This window comes from Sander vitreus, unplaced genomic scaffold, assembly GCF_031162955.1.
Source record: "Sander vitreus isolate 19-12246 unplaced genomic scaffold, sanVit1 ctg456_0, whole genome shotgun sequence".
Lineage (NCBI taxonomy): Eukaryota > Metazoa > Chordata > Actinopteri > Perciformes > Percidae > Sander > Sander vitreus.
In genome coordinates, this window is record NW_027595566.1 from 1779 (window position 1) to 19702 (window position 17924).

A 17924-nucleotide genomic window follows, 5' to 3' on the forward strand; every position below is an offset into this window, starting at 1 on the left:
TAGTCAGGAGAGAATATAGTCAGGAGAGACTCTAGTAGTCAGGAGAGACTCTAGTCAGGAGAGACTCTAGTAGTAAGGAGAGATTCCAGTAGTCAGGAGAGACTCTAGTAGTCAGGAGAGACTCTAGTAGTCAGGAGAGAATATAGTCAGGAGAGACTCTAGTAGTCAGGAGAGAATATAGTCAGGAGAGACTCTAGTAGTCAAAAGAGACTCTAGTAGTCAGGAGAGACTCTAGTAGTCAGGAGAGAATATAGTCAGGAGAGACTCTAGTAGTCAGGAGAGACTCTAGTCAGGAGAGACTCTAGTCAGGACAGACTCTAGTAGTCAGGAGAGACTCTAGTAGTCAGGAGGGAGAGACTCTAGTAGTCAGGAGAGACTCTAGTAGTCAATAGAGACTCTAGTCAGGAGAGACTCTAGTGTCAGGAGAGACTCTAGTAGTCAGGAGAGATTCTAGTAGTCAGGAGAGACTCTTGTCAGGAGAGACTCTAGTAGTCAGGAGAGACTCTAGTAGTCAGGAGAGACTCTAGTCAGGAGAGACTCTAGTCAAGAGAGACTCTAGTAGTCAGGAGAGATTCTAGTAGTCAGGAGAGACTCTGGTAGTCAGGAGAGACTCTAGTCAGGAGAGACTCTAGTAGTCAGGAGAGACTCTAGTAGTCAGGAGAGACTCTAGTCAGGAGAGACTCTAGTAGTCAGGAGAGACTCTGGTAGTCAGGAGAGATTCCAGTAGTCAGGAGAGAATATAGTTGTCAGGAGAGACTCTAGTAGTCAGGAAAGAATATAGTCAGGAGAGACTCTAGTAGTCAGGAGAGAATATAGTCAGGAGAGACTCTAGTAGTCAGGAGAGAATATAGTCAGGAGAGACTCTAGTCAGGAGAGACTCTAGTCAGGAGAGAATATAGTAGTCAGGAGAGAATATAGTCAGGAGAGACTCTAGTCAGGAGAGACTCTAGTAGTCAGGAGAGACTCTAGTAGTCAGGAGAGACTCTAGTAGTCAGGAGAGACTCTAGTAGTCAGGAGAGACTCTAGTAGTCAGGAGAGAATATAGTCAGGAGAGACTCTAGTAGTCAGGAAAGAATATAGTCAGGAGAGACTCTAGTCAGGACAGACTCTAGTAGTCAGGAGAGACTCTATAGTCAGGAGAGACTAGTCAGGAGAGAATATAGTCAGGAGAGACTCTAGTAGTCAGGAGAGAATATAGTCAGGAGAGACTCTAGTAGTCAGGAGAGAATATAGTCAGGAGAGACTCTAGTAGTCAGGAGAGACTCTAGTCAGGAAAGACTCTAGTAGTCAAGAGAGACTCTAGTAGTCAGGAGGGAGAGACTCTAGTCAGGAGAGACTCTAGTAGTCAGGAGAGACTCTAGTAGTCAGGAGAGACTCTAGTAGTCAGGAGAGACTCTAGTCAGGAGAGACTCTAGTAGTCAGGAGAGACTTGTCAGGAGAGACTCTAGTAGTCAGGAGAGACTCTAGTCAGGAGAGAATATAGTCAGGAGAGACTCTAGTAGTCAGGAGAGACTCTAGTAGTCAGGAGAGACTATAGTCAGGAGAGACTCTAGTAGTCAGGAGAGACTCTAGTCAGGAGAGACTCTAGTAGTCAGGAGAGACTCTAGTCAGGAGAGACTCTAGTCAGGAGAGACTCTAGTCAGGAGAGACTCTAGTAGTAAGGAGAGATTCCAGTAGTCAGGAGAGATTCTAGTAGTCAGGAGAGACTCTAGTAGTCAGGAGAGACTAGTTGTCAGGAGAGACTCTAGTAGTCAGGAGAGACTCTAGTAGTCAGGAGAGAATATAGTCAGGAGAGACTGTAGTAGTCAGGAGAGAATATAGTCAGGAGAGACTCTAGTAGTCAGGAGAGACTATAGTCAGGAGAGACTCTAGTAGTCAGGAGAGAATATAGTCAGGAGAGACTCTAGTAGTCAGGATAGACTCTAGTAGTCAATAGAGACTCTAGACAGGAGAGACTCTAGTAGTCAGGAGAGACTCTAGTCAGGAGAGACTCTAGTAGTCAATAGAGACTCTAGTCAGGAGAGACTCTAGTAGTCAGGAGAGACTCTAGTCAGGAAAAACTCTAGTAGTCAGGAGAGATTCTAGTAGTCTGGAGAGACTCTAGTCAGGAGAGACTCTAGTAGTCAGGAGAGACTTGTCAGGAGAGACTCTAGTAGTCAGGAGAGATTCTAGTATTCAGGACAGACTCTAGTCAAGAGAGACTCTAGTAGTCAGGAGAGACTCTTGTCAGGAGAGACTCTAGTAGTCAGGAGAGACTCTAGTAGTCAGGAGAGACTCTAGTAGTCAGGAGAGATTCTAGTATTCAGGAGAGACTTGTCAGGAGAGACTCTAGTAGTCAGGAGAGACTCTAGTAGTCAGGAGAGACTCTAGTCAGGAGAGACTCTAGGGTCTTTTTTTGAGTGGACCCGAGTCAAACTTTCATTTAAAAGTGACGTTTCCATCCTAAATAAGCTTTTAAATGAAAGTTTGACTCGGGTACATTCACAAAAAGACCCTAGTTTGCATTTTGGCGAGAGTTCCACTTTAAGGGAAAGTTTGCTGATTTTCAACCAGCTCTTGTTTGTGGGTGTAGGCTTCCTCTGTTTCAGGCCAGTGCGTTAGCTTTCCTGATTCCTGCACAAGCAATCCTCAGTCTGGACCGCTGGAAGTGTCCCAGTGAGGGTGAGACAGTCTGTCTGTCTGTATGTCTGTCTATCTGTCTGTCTGTCTGTCTGTGTCTCTGTCTGTTTGTCTGTCTGTCACTCTGTCTGTCTGTGTCTCTCTCTGTCTGTCACTCTGTCTTTGTTTCTGTCTGTCTGTCACTTTGTCTGTGTCTCTGTCTGTTTGTCTATCTGTCTGTCTGTCTGTCTGTCTATTTCTCTGTGTGTCTGTCTGTAAGCCCGTCTATCTTTTTCTCTGTGTGTGTCTGTCTGTCTTTTTCTCTGTGTGTCTGTCTGTTAGCCCGTCTATCTGTTTCTGTGTGTGTGTGTGTGTGTGTGTGTGTGTGTGTGTGTGTGTGTGTGTGTATGTATATGTGTGTCTGTCTGTCTGTTAGCCCGTCTATCTGTTTCTCTGTGTGTCTGTCTGTCTGTTTCTCTGTCTGTGTGTCTGCCGGATGATTATAATGTTTTAAATAAACATGCACAGGATAATAATAATAATAATAAGGGGGTTGTTGTTTCTTTCCTTTGCAGAGGCAATTTATGGGAACTGGAGTCTTCCTCTCAACACCTCCCACATCTGGCAGCCACGCATCAGAGAGGTCCATTACATTACGTTACATTACATTATCTTAGATTACCTTACATTACATTACCTTATCTTACATTACATTACATTACATTACGTTACATTACATTATCTTACATTACATTACTTTATCTTACCTTACATTACATTATCTTACATAACCCTACATTACATTACATTACATTATCTTAGATTACATTACCTTACATTACATTACATTACATTACATTACCTTACATTACATTACATTACATTACATTACCTTACCTTACATTACATTACATTACCTTACATTACCTTACATAACCCTACCTTACATTACATTACATTACCTTACATCACATTACCTTATCTTACATTACATTATCTTAGATTACATTACCTTACGTTACATTACATTACATCACATTACATTACCTTACATAACCCTACATTACATTACATTCATCACCACCCATACATACATGATGTACATGATGATTATCTGTGCAGAGGGTTTGGTTGGTCCAGGTGACTGAAGCAGCACGACTAAGTTCACGAGATTTATTGTTCGACGTACAATTAAATCAGTGTCCAAATCTTAAAACCAGGCCTTCCCAAAGAAAAGGCAGAAAGGGCTAGCCTGAGGTATCAAAATCACTAGACAAAGGCAGGCAAGGGTCTTAACTTACCCGAAACACGAGGAAGGAATGCTAGAACTGCACGATCGAACCAAACAGTACAAAACAATGTGCGTACTACAGCTATTCGGAGGGAAGTAATTACACAGATGGAGCATCAAGGCCAGAAGATCACACGGGACGCAGACATCACTGCATTTTCATCACCAAGGGACAAGTATTGACCAGCAAATGAAAACGTGACCTAATTGCTGATGCAGAACTGCTGACCTTGAGTAGATGTGTTTGGACAGTGGAGGGAACACTTTGAGGAACTTTGAACCAGTCTGACTCGGGGAAGAAACAGTGGCTTCAGGTGTGGATGATGTTCAGCCTGAGATTTTGAAAGCTCTGAACCGTATTGGGCCATTGTTGAGACCTTTAACTCACTCACGAAAAGAGGATTTGGGAGTTTGAGGTGCCATGGCTGTTATTAGAGTCATTCAGTCCTTGTTTAAACAGAGAGAGAGCTGTGTTCTCAGCAGGAAGTCAGACATGTTCTCAGTGGGAGTTGTTCCTGTCGTGAGTCACTGGAGTTAAAGCATCTTAGGGTCTGTGGTCTGAGCAGGATCCTCCTGGATGCATCTTTGTGGAGGTTCAGGTTAAGGGTGCATGACCAAGCCATGACACCAATGAAAGGGACATGACCCACTCAATAAAAGCACAATAAAACATGGTCATTTTGGTTTTGTTTAATATAAAAATACGAGTTTCCTTTAACAATACAAGTGCTGCTGAGCCTTTTTCAGTTCAATGTTGCTACAATGGCGGTCCCAAGGTATTTAAAGAATTTTTCGACCTCAATGGTTCATGTCAGTAATTAGGCAAATCTTAGTTTTAGATTTGAGCTTGTTTTGAGGCAGCTGGGATGAGAGCCCAGCAGAGCAGAAGCAGACGGGAGGGATTATATATCTGACATATATATATGTATATATCTGACCTGTGCTCTCCTCAGGATCCTCCAGGAGGAGCGGCTGCCAGCAGACGGATCAGCTGGAGTTAGTTGATTTATTTGTGTGTTTCAGATCCAGGGGGCCATCATCGTGTCGAGTTCTGTGGAGCTTCTGATTGGTCTGTGCGGGTTGCCAGGTTTGCTGCTGGAGTACATCGGCCCACTCACCATCACTCCAACTGTCTCACTGATCGGCCTGTCTGTCTTCACCACAGCTGGAGACAAAGCTGGGTCTCACTGGGGCCTGTCCGCACTGTGAGACACCTGTCTGTCTGTCTGTCTGTCTGTCTCTCTCTCTCTATCTCTCTGTTAGTCTGTCTCTCTCTCTCTCTCTGTCTCTCTCTCTCTCTCTCTCTCTCTCTCTCTCTCTCTGTCTGTCTGTCTGTCTGTCTGTCTGTCTCTCTCTCTGTCTGTTTGTCTCTGTCTGTCTGTCTGTCTGTCTGTCTGTCTGTCAGTCTGTCTGCCTGCCTGTCTTTTTACCTGTCTTTATTTTTCTGCTCTAATGAACTGAACATACAACCTGTCTGACAGATAAACAGACAGACAGCTGTCTCTTTCTCTCTCTCTCTCTCTCTGTGTCTCTGCAGGTGTATTTTTCTCATCGTGCTGTTTGCTCAGTACCTGAGAGAGACTTCACTTCCTGTTCCTGTTTACAGAAGGAAGGAAGGGCTGTCGTCCACCAGAGTCCAGATCTTCAAAATGTTTCCTGTAAATAAACCCACTCAAAGTGTCTGTTCTCTTTAATGATCTGACCTTTTAGTTACTACAGCTCTCTGTCATCTCTCTCAGATCATCCTCGCCATCATGGTGGTCTGGCTCGTTTGTTACGTTCTCACGCTGACCGACATGTTGCCGAGCAACCCAGATCGCTACGGACACAAGGGCCGGACGGACGCCCGCGGTGACATCATGGCTTCAGCTCCCTGGTTCAGAATACCCTACCCCTGTAAGACCTGAAATCAGCCAGTCCAACCCGTTCTCACTCCGAAATCGTAACATATGGACGTTTGGACAGTGGCTGTCAGCGTGTGAAGCGACGAAAAAAGCGTCCTTCAGCGTGTTAGTAGAATGCACCAGGGAGAGCAGCAGCTACACAAGGTTTAGAGAGGAGGATGTAAGGGGGAAATACCTCGTAGGGAGGTTGGTTGGGGGGGTGGAGGATGGGTCAAACACAGGACTTTCACCCAGGAGACTGGGGATCATGTTCCACGTGGCACGTTTCCTAAAGCCGCTTTCTTCTTTAACCATCCCGTTATTCCCGCGAGTCACGGTAACGTAAGCCCACCCACAAACTTTTCCCGTAACATAACTGCGTCAAAAGGGACGCCATTAGTCCTGACCAAGCGTGTTTAGCTAAAAGTCTCCTTTAGCATCATTAACAACAACAAAGGCACCTGACCAAGCGTCCGTATTTTACCAGATGTTAGTGAGAATCTGTTGGCCAATCACAGGCTGCGCTCAGTTAGTCAGAACATCTGTTGTGTTTCAGTTTTATTTGACATCTCAACATGAGGTCAGCATCAACTGTTTGTCTTCAGTAGAATATTTTATTTTCAAATGTTCAGTTCAATCAAACAGTCGTCTGGATCGAAGCCATTTTGTTTCTAGCATAATCGCCATAACATCTGCTCTCTGTGTGTTTCCGTTCTCAAAAGCTATTTTCTTCGGGAAACAGTAACAAACATAGAACAAGCATCTACACGCTGAAAATATCAAGTTATGAAGAAGATGTGGATGGAGTAACAAGACAGACCTGCTTGGTTCTTTCAGGGAATGATTGTAAATTGTGGGGTGCAAATGTTCCCCAAAAAAACAGTTCCTTTTTCCTATTTAGCAGTAGCCTCGTGAGACCGTCCTGATCTCGCAAGCTCCAGTTTTCCACTTGCAGATCAGTCTGGCATCTTGAGACAGAGAAAATTTGGAGCCGTTCGCCAAACGACCGACCAATCAGCACTGGTTTTGAAGCTGGTTTAGGTGTGACGCAACAAGAAGCGACTGTTCAGTCTAAACAACATGGCGGCTTCCACGGATGAGATGAGCGTAGCTATCGCGTGAGTTTTATCCGAATTAGAAAGTATTCCTTCATTGAAAGAAGAGCAAAAAACGGCACTGGAGGCTTTTCTCGGAGGAAAACATATTTTTGCTCTTCTCCTGACAAGAGTTTGATATATCGTTGATCTGATTGGTTGATTTGGCCCGTCTATCACCAACATAGGTGGTGATAGACAGATGGTTTATCCAATCAGCTAACCAGTATTTTCACCCCTTTTCAAAAGTTCTCCAACAAAAAGTTCCCAGATGGATATGCCAAGAAAATGCGAAGCAATCCATCTGGCAGAGTCAGGTTAATTTAGCAGAGCCACTGTCGCTGCGTCTGGAGCTTAGCGCTGCCCAAGAACTTTGTGATTGGTTTAATGAAATGCAAATAACACAGAGAGTTTTTGCTCCTATCCAGGAATGTATGTGTAGAGGAGCTATAGCAAAGCTGTAGAGTAGGTTCTGGCTATGAGAGACTAATGAAACATAAACTCACAAAGACTTAAGTCCCTTCACTGACCCACCCACATACAAACTACGATCTGCGAATCTAGGGTGGTGAGGAAAGGACTACAAGGCTACAGGCCCTATTCCAGGCATATGAGGTGCTGCCATCAGGCAGAAGACATACTGTAGGGTGCCATCCTTACAAACCAACCAGGCTCGCAAATCATTATTCCTACCAGCATTACACTACTGAATAAGTTAGGGAAAATAACTTGATTCTTTCTGTGTGATAATACTGCACTTTGGTATAATATTAAAATGTCACTGATGATGTTGCACCTTACCATTGATAGCCCACTGGTGCTAACGACACTGCACTTTACTATTTTCATAATGGAGAGATATTTGGTGTTGTGTATTGTTGTTGGGGGGGTATTATATCAGATGCTATATGAGTTGGCAAGGTATCCATATAGGCCAAGGTTTGCTGCCGAATCTCAAAAAATGTGCTATTAATTTCTAAGAATATATGGGATCCTTTCAACTGAAATTCCTTTTCCCGAAACCATCTAGCAATAGGTAGATGGGAATCTGCCTTCCATGTTATGGCTGTTCACTTCCTTGCAATACACAGGAGCTTCTTTTGGAAGTTTCTTAAACGTGCACTAATGGTTGTAATTTCCTATAACAAGATTTGTGGATCTAGTGGGAAGGTGAATCCAGTAAGTGTTCATAATGTCAAAATGTCACTAAAGTTATGTCAGAATGAAGTAAGTCTTGTACAAGACCAAGTGCAATATAAGAATGAGCACATGACCACATCTCAAACACATGTTGGATATCTCAGGTTTATATTTGTGTAATCTCTGTGGTGTACTATAAATTTGGGGAAGGATTTTGTAGTGTATCAATTTATATCTAGAATGAATAGTGGCAGACAAGTGTTTTTGACATAATTCAGATCACTAGATCAATCGTCACACCCAAGTCGGACTTCTACTTCTCCTGAGACTCAGTCTTCAAGAAAGTCCATTTTAATCCTTGTTTAATCCTTCGTGAAAACTGACTTCCTACATCTGCTCCCTTTGGATTCTAATAGGCCAGTGGGGGTTGCCGGTAGTTACGGTTGCTGGGGTGTTGGGGATGCTGAGTGCCACCATGGCTGGCATCGTGGAGTCGATTGGTGATTATTATGTCTGTGCTCGGATGTCTGGAGCCACGCCCCCTCCTGTCCATGCTGTCAACAGGTGAGACAGCAACAGGAAGTGATGTTTTCTCTCTGGCAGACTCCGCCCCCACAGGTGTTTCATGGTTTGTTTGTTTCAGGGGAATCTTCACTGAAGGTCTCTGCTGCATCATTGCTGGTCTATTAGGGACAGGAAATGGTTCAACCTCCTCCAGTCCAAACATAGGTGTTCTGGCCATCACCAAGGTAACGGAGCTGTGTGTAGGGTCGATGTGTGTATGGTTGACCCTGTGTGTCTAGGGTGGATGTGTGTAGGGTGTATGTGTGTGTATGGTTGACCCTGTGTGTGTAGGGTGGATGTGTGTGTATGGTTGACCCTGTGTGTGTAGGGTGGATGTGTGAATGGTTGACCCTGTGTGTGTAGGGTGGATGTGTGAATGGTTGTGTCACAGTTTGTCAGGAAAGACTAGGCTTGGACCCAAGTGCAGTTAGGTGATTTATTTTACAAAATGAAGTACATACCAAAAGTGGCCAGAAAGCAACAGGCAAAAACTAATTCTAGAATAACAGAACAGGAACTCAAAAACTGGAACTCGGAGACGAAAGGTAGACTCCAGACACAAACACACAGGAACAGAATACAATGATCCGACAATAGACAAAGACCGAACAGGGACTAAATAGACCAGGTAACGAGGACTAATGAGGGACAGGTGACACAACAGGTGAAACACAACAGGGCGGGGCAGAACAATCAGAAAAGGCGGGAAACAAACAAAGAGAGGAAGTAAATTAGACAACACAAGGGAGATAAGACAAACTACAAAATAAAACAGGAAACAGAACATAAAGGAAAAACAAGACTACCACAATAAGACAGAACAAAATACCAAAACCCTGACAGGTTCACCCTGTGTGTGTGTGTGTGTGTGTAGGGTTGATGTGTGAATGGTTGACCTTGTGTGTGTGTAGGGTTGATGTGTGAATGGTTGACCTTGTGTGTGTGTAGGGTGGATGTGTGAATGGTTGACCCTGTGTGTGTGTAGGGTTGATGTGTGAATGGTTGACCTTGTGTGTGTGTAGGGTTGATGTGTGAATGGTTGACCCTGTGTGTGTGTGTAGGGTGGATGTGTGAATGGTTGACCCTGTGTGTGTGTGTGTAGGGTTGATGTGTGAATGGTTGACCCTGTGTGCATGTAGGGTTGATGTGTGAATGGTTGACCCTGTGTGTGTGTGTAGAGTGGATGTGTGAATGGTTGACCCTGTGTGTGTGGATGTGTGAATGGTTGACCCTGTGTGTGTGGATGTGTGAATGGTTGACCCTGTGTGCATGTAGGGTTGATGTGTGAATGGTTGACCCTGTGTGTGTGTAGGGTTGATGTGTGAATGGTTGACCCTGTGTGTGTGTAGGGTGGATGTGTGAATGGTTGACCCTGTGTGTGTGTAGGGTGGATGTGTGAATGGTTGACCCTGTGTGCAGGTGGGCAGCCGGCGGGTGGTGCAGTATGGAGCAGGTATCATGTTTATTTTGGGATCAGTCGGGAAGTTCACGGCCCTGTTTGCCTCGCTGCCAGATCCCATCCTCGGAGGAATGTTCTGCACGCTTTTCGGTGAGTTATGTGTTAACAAATAGCTGTACAGGAACAGGTGTGTTGGTGATGTAATAATATATTCCAGGTGTGTTATTGATCTAATCATATATTCTAGGTGTGTTGGTGATGTCATAATATATTCCAGGTGTGTTAGTGATGTAATAATATATTCCAGGTGTGTTGGTGATGTAATAATATATTCCAGGTGTGTTATTGATCTAATAATATATTCTAGGTGTGTTAGTGATGTAATAATATATTCCAGGTGTGTTAGTGATGTAATAATATATTCCAGGTGTGTTGGTGATGTAATAATATATTCCAGGTGTGTTATTGATCTAATAATATATTCTAGGTGTGTTGGTGATGTCATAATATATTCCAGGTGTGTTGGTGATGTCATAATATATTCCAGGTGTGTTAGTGATGTAATAATACATTCTAGGTGTGTTGGTGTCTCTCAGGTACGATCACAGCCATCGGTCTCTCTAACCTGCAAATGGTGGATCTGAACTCGTCAAGAAATCATTTTGTTCTCGGGTTCTCGATGTTCTTCGGTCTGACTTTGCCGGCGTACTTGGACAGACACCCTAACTCCATCAGCACAGGTGAGAGTGTGTCAGTGTTGTATTATTTAAATGGCTATATATGCTGCGGCGGCAGTGTTAAGGGGCTCCTTACTGCACAACATGATCTTTCTGTGGATCATACCTGCAACATTGGGCTGTGAAAAAGAGGGAGATTTTCTGAGGTATCGGTTGGAGTGGCCTACTTACAATATTACAATTAGCTGACGCTTTTACAGCCAGCAACTTCCAATTAACATTCACACACTGATGGCGCAGCATCAGCAGCAATTCAGGGTTTAGTTTCTCGCCTGAGGACATTTGGGACAGTTAATGAGCCTTAAGTCCTATAAAAATGAAAATACCTAAAAACGAAATAATGTTCTTCGCAGCTAGCATGGCCATTTTCACCTCTGCCGTTATGACTTTATCAGCCTCCTCTCAGAGGAACGAAACAATGTTAGAAGTTCCCCTTTGTGTCTCCACAGCCTGTTTGTGTTTGCTATAATTAGCATGTTTGCTAAAGTCAGTTTTCCCACCGTGTCCTAAGCTAAAGTCTGCCCGGTATGCTTGCAAAATGCAGTGATTGCTGACGTGGCTAGCAGCTAGAAACAGGAATGTCTAGCACCAAGAGGACAGACATTTTGACTTGACTTTAGGAGCTATTTCATCTATTTTCAGTTCAGCTGAATGACTCGAACGGGAGATTGAATGCACGGCATGCCAGGCAGGTTGTTTGGGTTGCCAGGTTTTACCTTGAGATATCCTCCAGTCTGGACAAACACAGAAATTGTGAAACCATTTGAATCATTTCCCTATGACATCGGGAGATTAGCGCATTAAATTACCAATCAGGAGCAGAGCAGGAGAAAGGGTTAAAAGTAGAGAGACTCCCACGTAAATCGGGACTGTTGGCTGGTATGGCGTTGATGTACCTGCTGCTGCTCATCAGAGTGGTTAAATGGCTCTCTGATTTGTTCTGGAACATCATGTTGTCTTTCTGGAATGAAAGGGTTAATCCTACAGGTTTACAGATGATCCAGCATCAGGCCCTGGTTACACATATTAGTGAACCGAACTGTTCCATTTTGGCTTGCAGGAAATTTTTCTCTACTCTCAAAGAATCTAGAAGGCTCTAAATATTTGAGTGCAGTACACAATGTTGATGTAAGATTGAAATCAAACGTGTGTAGATGTAGATCCTAAAGATCAGTTTTGTGTGTTCAGGTCTGGCAGAGCTGGATCAGAGCCTGACCGTTCTTCTGTCCACTGAGATGTTTGTTGGAGGTTTTCTGGCTTTTTGTCTCGACAACACAATACCAGGTAACACACACACACACACAGAGAGAGAGACACACTAGCACATATATCCATTATACTGCTATTATACTGCTAAGCTTATCACCTCTGGACTCCAGCTTAGTGCTGAAAAGACACATGAAGACTGAAGTCCATCTGAACATAGATAGAGATAGATAGATGTACTATGGGATGTGTATAAGCATGAGACGCTTGCAGTGACAGGGTAGGTAAGGTGCTCTATGGTAAGGTGCTCTATGAGAGTGTGTGTCATGGTGGTAGTGGAAATAAGTCCAATAGTGCAAGGATAAAGGATAAAGGGAGGGGTTGTGCATATGGGCTAATATAGCCAGTAAACAGTGGGCCAGTGGACAGTCAGTACATAACTGTTGTTATAGGAGGTAGTGGAAATGGTGGAGAGGAAGGAGAGGCAGACAGACTATGCAGAGAAGTCTCTCTCTCCTCTTCCCTGTATTGAAGCATTGTATAGTCGTACGGCCCTGGGGACAAATGTCTTCCTCAGTCTGTCAGTAGTGCATGGCAGAGAAACATATCAACAACAGACATCACGGAGAAGCTTTTAGAAAATGCTGAACTGTTCCTTTAAGAGACAAACTGAAAGGTCACTCCGTGGACACACACACACATACGCTCAGGGCCAGCTGTTACTGTGGGCGACAGTGTTGATGGAGATAAATATGTCTCATAGAGATGAAGAGAAACATTTATAAACACTGTGTGTGTGTGTGTGTGTGTGTGTGTGTGTGTGTGTGTGTGTGTGTGTGTGTTGTTGTTGTTGTTTGTGTGTGCAGGATCAAGACAGGAGCGAGGGTTAGTGGAGTGGAGGTCTTCCTCCTTCTCCTCCTCTTCCTCCTTCTCCTCCTCCTCCTATGATCTTCCTTTGGGGATGGCTGTGATCAGACGGACTCGCTGGCTCAGACGGTTTCCCATCAGCCCCTCCTTCAGAGGTTTCCGGGCGTCTGACGCCTCGCTGTCGAAGGACGAAGAGGTGCAAGAGAGAGGAGAAGAGGAGGCGACGGACATCGACGTGTCCAGTAGCAAGATGTGACTCTGATGAGCGGAAATCAAACCTGTTGACGTGACTGAACTGTTTTAGTCTCCAATTGAATAAAAATCTTCTCTTCTGTCGGAGATATGAGAATGTTTTACAGGTGCTTTATTGATCAGCTCGAGGAGCGAGGGCCGAGAGGGGAAGGAACGAGGGGCGCGAATCACGGAGCGAGGGGCGAAGGAACGAGGGGCGCGAATCACGGAGCGAGGGGCGAGTGGGGAGGAGTTAGGAGTTAGGAGCTAGGAGCTAGAAGCGAGAAGCAAGAAGCGAGAAGCGAAAAGCTAGGAGTTAGGAGCTAGGAGCTAGAAGCGAGAAGCGAAAAGCTAGGAGTTAGGAGCTAGGAGCTAGAAGCGAGAAGCTAGGAGTTAGGAGCTAGGAGCGAGGAGCTAGGAGCTAGGAGCTAGGAGCTAGGAGTTAGGAGCTAGGAGCTAGGAGCGAGAAGCGAAAAGTGAGAAGCTAGGAGCGAGGAGCTAAGAGCGAGAAGCTAGGAGCTAGGAGATATCAGAGCTGAGACTCAGCCCAAAAAGTTGGGAACCCCTGTAACAGAGAATATGTAATGAAAACCTTCATAATCTTCATTTATGTAATGTTTTTATTATTGATACTTTCACTCTAAAATCTGCAGCCACTGTTACCATGGATACCTGAAAATATCCACACCATAAACAGGACTGACGGCTGTAAACCTCAGGATCAATAAACTGGGACTACACAAGTTTTTAATTCATTTATTTATGTTTATTTAAAACATAAAATAACAAGTACAAGTGAAGAGAAAACACTGCGGGTGTTAGCTTCATGTGTGTTAGCTTCATGTGTGTTAGCTTCATGTGTGTTAGCTTCATTTTAGCACAGAAAGTGTAATTATACATTTTGATTTATTAATTATGGAAACCTCTCACTAAAACTCACAGAATGTCTGATGAATATAAAACACTAAATAACTGCAAACTAAAACTAAATTTAATGAAAATAGAATACAAAAATAATTACAAGATATAACTTAACTTGTAATGCATGTCATCACACAGACTGTGATGTCATCAGGGTGCTGACGGTGTGTGCAGGGTGAAGGCGAGGCAGGGAGGGGCATACAGCGAGGACACGGCGACCGCCGGCTGGAACTGCAGCACCGACAGGACGGCGGGGGCGGGGCTTATCATAGTGGGGGCGCTGTTTTCACAGCGCACCGCGAACACGCCAGTGTTGGTGTCTGCAGGTAGAAACACCTGGAAAAACTGCCCGGTCTCGGGATCCAGCAGCACCTTCCTCTGAGGAGGGGGAGCCGAGTCCAAGTAGAAGCACCGCCCACTCTGAGGTTCCAACATCATGTGACAGGGGGCGGGGCCACGGAGGAGCGCCCCAGAAACTGTGACATCACTTCCCCCCTGGGCTGGCAGGAAACACAGGAACGCCTGCTGCTGGAGCTGCTGCCCGTGCTGCTGAAGCTGCCAAGTCTGCTCATGTATCGCAGGTGTCGGCGTGTTGCCGTGGTGACCGGGTGTGGCAGGTGTTGCCGTGTTGCCGTGGTGATCGGGTGTGGCAGGTGTCTGCATATTGCCGTGGCGATCCCAGTCTTCAGCGGTCCTGATGAAGGGACCCGGCCGGGTGGAGCGGTTCTCCTCAGAGATCTTCAGCCGCTGGGGGGTGGTAATAGGTGGGGAGGGCTGCAGGTATCTCTGGGGGGCGGGAACAGGTGGGGGGGGCTGCAGGTATCTCTGGGGGGCGGGAACTAGTGGGGGGGGCTGCAGGTAGCTCTGGGGGGTGGGAACAGGTGGGGGGGGCTGCAGGTATCTCTGGGGGGTGTGCACGTAGCCGTGCACGTAGCTGTATCTGGGGGCCTCTGATTGGCTGACATCATCTACTTTACCTCCGCTGAGTTTCGACTCGCTGCCTTGTCTCTGTTGCGTGATTGGATGACTAAATTTGCCTCTTTGTTTCCTGTCCTGTGATTGGCTGAGAGACGCAGCGACCTTGGCAACATGTCCCCTGGAGGCGGTGACTAATGGCGGATTAGAGTGACCTTTGACCCCCACAGCCTGATGGTAGGAGGGGGGGGGACTCCTCACGTCTCTCCTCCCTCCCCCCTCCCTTACCCTCTGGGGGGGTAGACAGGAAGTGGAGTTGTTCTGCTCCACCTGCATCTTCTTAGACAGAATGCTCTTAATGATGCAGGATGCCATCTTGGTTTTAGTTTCGTCTAGAGAGAAGGACTTCTGCAGCCGCTGCCTCGGAACCAAGTCTCCTCCTCCATTACACCCTGAAAACAGGAAACAAACACGTGTATATACATTATATGACATAAATTACACATTTTTGGCATGGGCGAACTGGGCAGCCGGGGGCGGCATCACTTCATGACTCATGGGGGGCGGCACGAGCACTTTAAAAAAAAAAAAAATCCCCTGTGCCGCAAAGTGGTTTTCTGTTATCTATAAATGCACTGTGTGGGGATCGGCGACCTCTGCAGCTGCAGGCGCCCTGCCTCCTTGCCAATTCACCTCTGGGTCTCCCAAATGGAGCGGTCACGACAAGGGGGGGAACGGGGAACCACAAGCCTCCTTGAGCTCATCACTTTTATGCATAAGGATCTATCAGGTGCTCAAAGGGGGTCTTACCCTGGGGGTCTGGCCCTGGGTGTCTGGCACTGGGTGTCTCACCCTGGGTGTCTGGCCCTGGAGGTCTGGACCTTGGGGCCTCGCCCTGGGTGTCTGGCCCTGGGGGTCTGGCCCTGGGTGTCTGGCCCTGGTGGTCTGGCCCTGGGGGTCTGGCCCTGGGGGTCTGGGCCTGGGGGTCTGGCCCTGGGTGTTTCGCCCTGGGGATCTCGCACTGGGTGTCTGGCCTTGGGGTCTCGCCCTGGTATCTCGCCCAGGGTGTCTGGCACTGGGGGTCTCGCCCTGGGTGTCTCGCCCTGGGTGTCTGGCACTGGGGGTCTCGCTGGGGATCTGGCCCTGGGTGTCTGGCCCTGGGGGTCTGGGCCTTGGGGTCTCGCCCTTGGGGATGGCCCTGGGGGTCTGGCCCTGGGTGTCTCGCCCTGGGGGTCTGGCCCTGGGTGTCTGGCCCTTGGGGTCTGGCCCTGGGTGTCTGGCCCTGGGGGTCTGGTGCTCGGGGTCTGGCCTTGGGTGCCTCGCCCTGGGGGTCTGCCCTTGGGGGTCTGGCCCTGGGTGTAATTCAATGTAGAATCGCGACTGAGTGGAAGGCTTTGATTGTGAAGTAGATATATACTAGTTATTGTTGTTACCTTGGGGGGCCGCGGCCACCAGGCCCCTGTACACGCTGCAGCCGTCCACATCACTGCTGCTCGGGGGGAGGGCGGCCGGCATACTATGTTGCCGTAGCAACAGATCAGGGCGGGGACGGAGCAGCTCATTGGCTGACAGCTCCCCGTCAGCTCCTCCCCCTTCAGCGGCATTCACCGCGTCTTTCTTCTTCAGCTGAATCAGGCGCTTCGGGACCATCTTTAGCCCCGCCCCCTCTGGACCTTTCACCTGGACCACAGGTCAAAGGTCAAAGGTCAGCAAACAACCAGAGGACTAAACCGGTCGGTCGGTCAGTTAGATGATGAAACTCACCTGTGTTTCCACGGTAACGTCGACACACTCGAAGCCACTCTCTGGATCTGACTCATCATCTGATTGGAGGATGATGGAGGGAGAGAAGTGGAGGGAGAGATCCTCCTCCGACCACTCGCTGACGCTCCCCTCCCCCTCCTCCCCTCCCTCCCCCACAGAGCAACAGGTGGACAGGTAAGTCTGCTCAGACCGAACTGCAGGAACTAGGGAACGGGGTGGAGGGATCTGAGTCTGAGGCAGCAGGTCGACTTCAGGACAGCGGTGTGAGCTGAGGAAGAGCTGCCTCCCTCCTCTTCCTCCTCCTCCTCTTCCTCCTCCGTCCAGTCTGCTGCTCATACTTTAAACTTTCCTTTTGTCTCTGAAACACAAAGTTAAAACATGTTCACTGCAGCTAACGCCATTCATTCCTAAAAATAAAGTTTTACTCAGTTTTTCTTTAAAAACAAGTTCATTTTCTCTCTCAAACATAAAATCCTAAAGTTGAACCAACAATAGTATAAACTACATCAGGATGAGGTGTTCCAGTGTTTTCCAATTTTGCAAACTAGGATTTAACAAAATACTTAACACAATTCACAAAATCACACACCCAAACTGCAACATACATCATATATCCTGTAACATACATCATATATCCTGTAACATACCTCATATATCCTGTAACATACATCATATATCCTGTAACATACCTCATATATCCTGTAAAATACCTCATATATTCTGTAACATACTTTATGTATCCTGCAAAATACCTCATATAGCCTGTAAAATACCTCATATATCCTGTAACATACCTCATAATATCCTCCACAATACCTCATATATCCTACAAAATACCTCATATATCCTGCAACATACCTCATATATCCTCCACAATATCTCATATATCCTGCAACATACCTCATATATCCTCCACAATATCTCATATATCCTGCAAAATACCTCATATATCCTGCAACCATAACTACACATAGCATTATCAAAATCAAACTTTGGAACCAAATGGCACACACTTCATTCTTATTACCAGATGTTTGTCTAACCAACTACACACTGTTGGGCATAATGAAAAGCACTCTCATCTTTAGTTTGCTTTGCCATAATACTAAAATACTTCAAAATGTAGAAAATTCTTCAGATTGTTCACATACACAGAAATATTTGCAACATATGCACAGCAGCTATATTTACATTGGACTACCAGCTCTACCTCTCACTCTTCCTCCCCCTCTCATTCTCACCCTCCCTCTCTCTTCCTCTTCCTCTTTCTGCAACATCTTCCATTGTTGTTAAAAAAAACGGTGCTCACTTGTG

General features: G+C 46.2%; 2 protein-coding genes across 2 annotated transcripts; one reads left to right on the plus strand and one right to left on the minus strand.

Annotated features, from left to right (window-relative positions):
• Positions 1 to 2514: 2514 nt before the first annotated feature.
• Positions 2515 to 13208, plus strand: slc23a1 (solute carrier family 23 member 1; the record flags this gene model as incomplete). The annotated part of the gene is made up of 11 exons (XM_078245312.1): positions 2515 to 2661; positions 3174 to 3241; positions 4913 to 5094; positions 5427 to 5547; positions 5629 to 5785; positions 8423 to 8570; positions 8650 to 8755; positions 9990 to 10119; positions 10566 to 10709; positions 11895 to 11990; positions 12779 to 13208. Coding segments are annotated over 11 exons (1556 nt in total), but the record flags the coding sequence as incomplete, so codon positions are not given.
• A 567-nt stretch (positions 13209 to 13775) lies between these two features.
• On the minus strand, positions 13776 to 16706 carry LOC144514121 (uncharacterized). The gene is made up of 3 exons (XM_078245318.1): positions 16611 to 16706; positions 16280 to 16526; positions 13776 to 15298 (listed from the first exon to the last, which is right to left on the minus strand). Exons 2-3 carry the CDS (start codon positions 16494 to 16496, stop codon positions 14082 to 14084), a joined length of 1434 nt encoding a protein of 477 aa, XP_078101444.1. The 5' UTR covers positions 16497 to 16526; positions 16611 to 16706; the 3' UTR covers positions 13776 to 14081.
• Between the last annotated feature and the right edge of the window lie 1218 nt (positions 16707 to 17924).

Excerpts from the sequence above, each read along its gene's own strand:
- LOC144514121 (XM_078245318.1), bottom strand. The coding sequence starts at position 16,496 with ATGGTCCCGAAGCGCCTGATTCAGCTGAAGAAGAAAGACGCGGTGAAT. Across the intron at positions 15,299-16,279 it reads GGTGGCCGCGGCCCCCCAAG|GGTGTAATGGAGGAGGAGAC; the intron begins GTAACAACAATA and ends TCCTGTTTTCAG.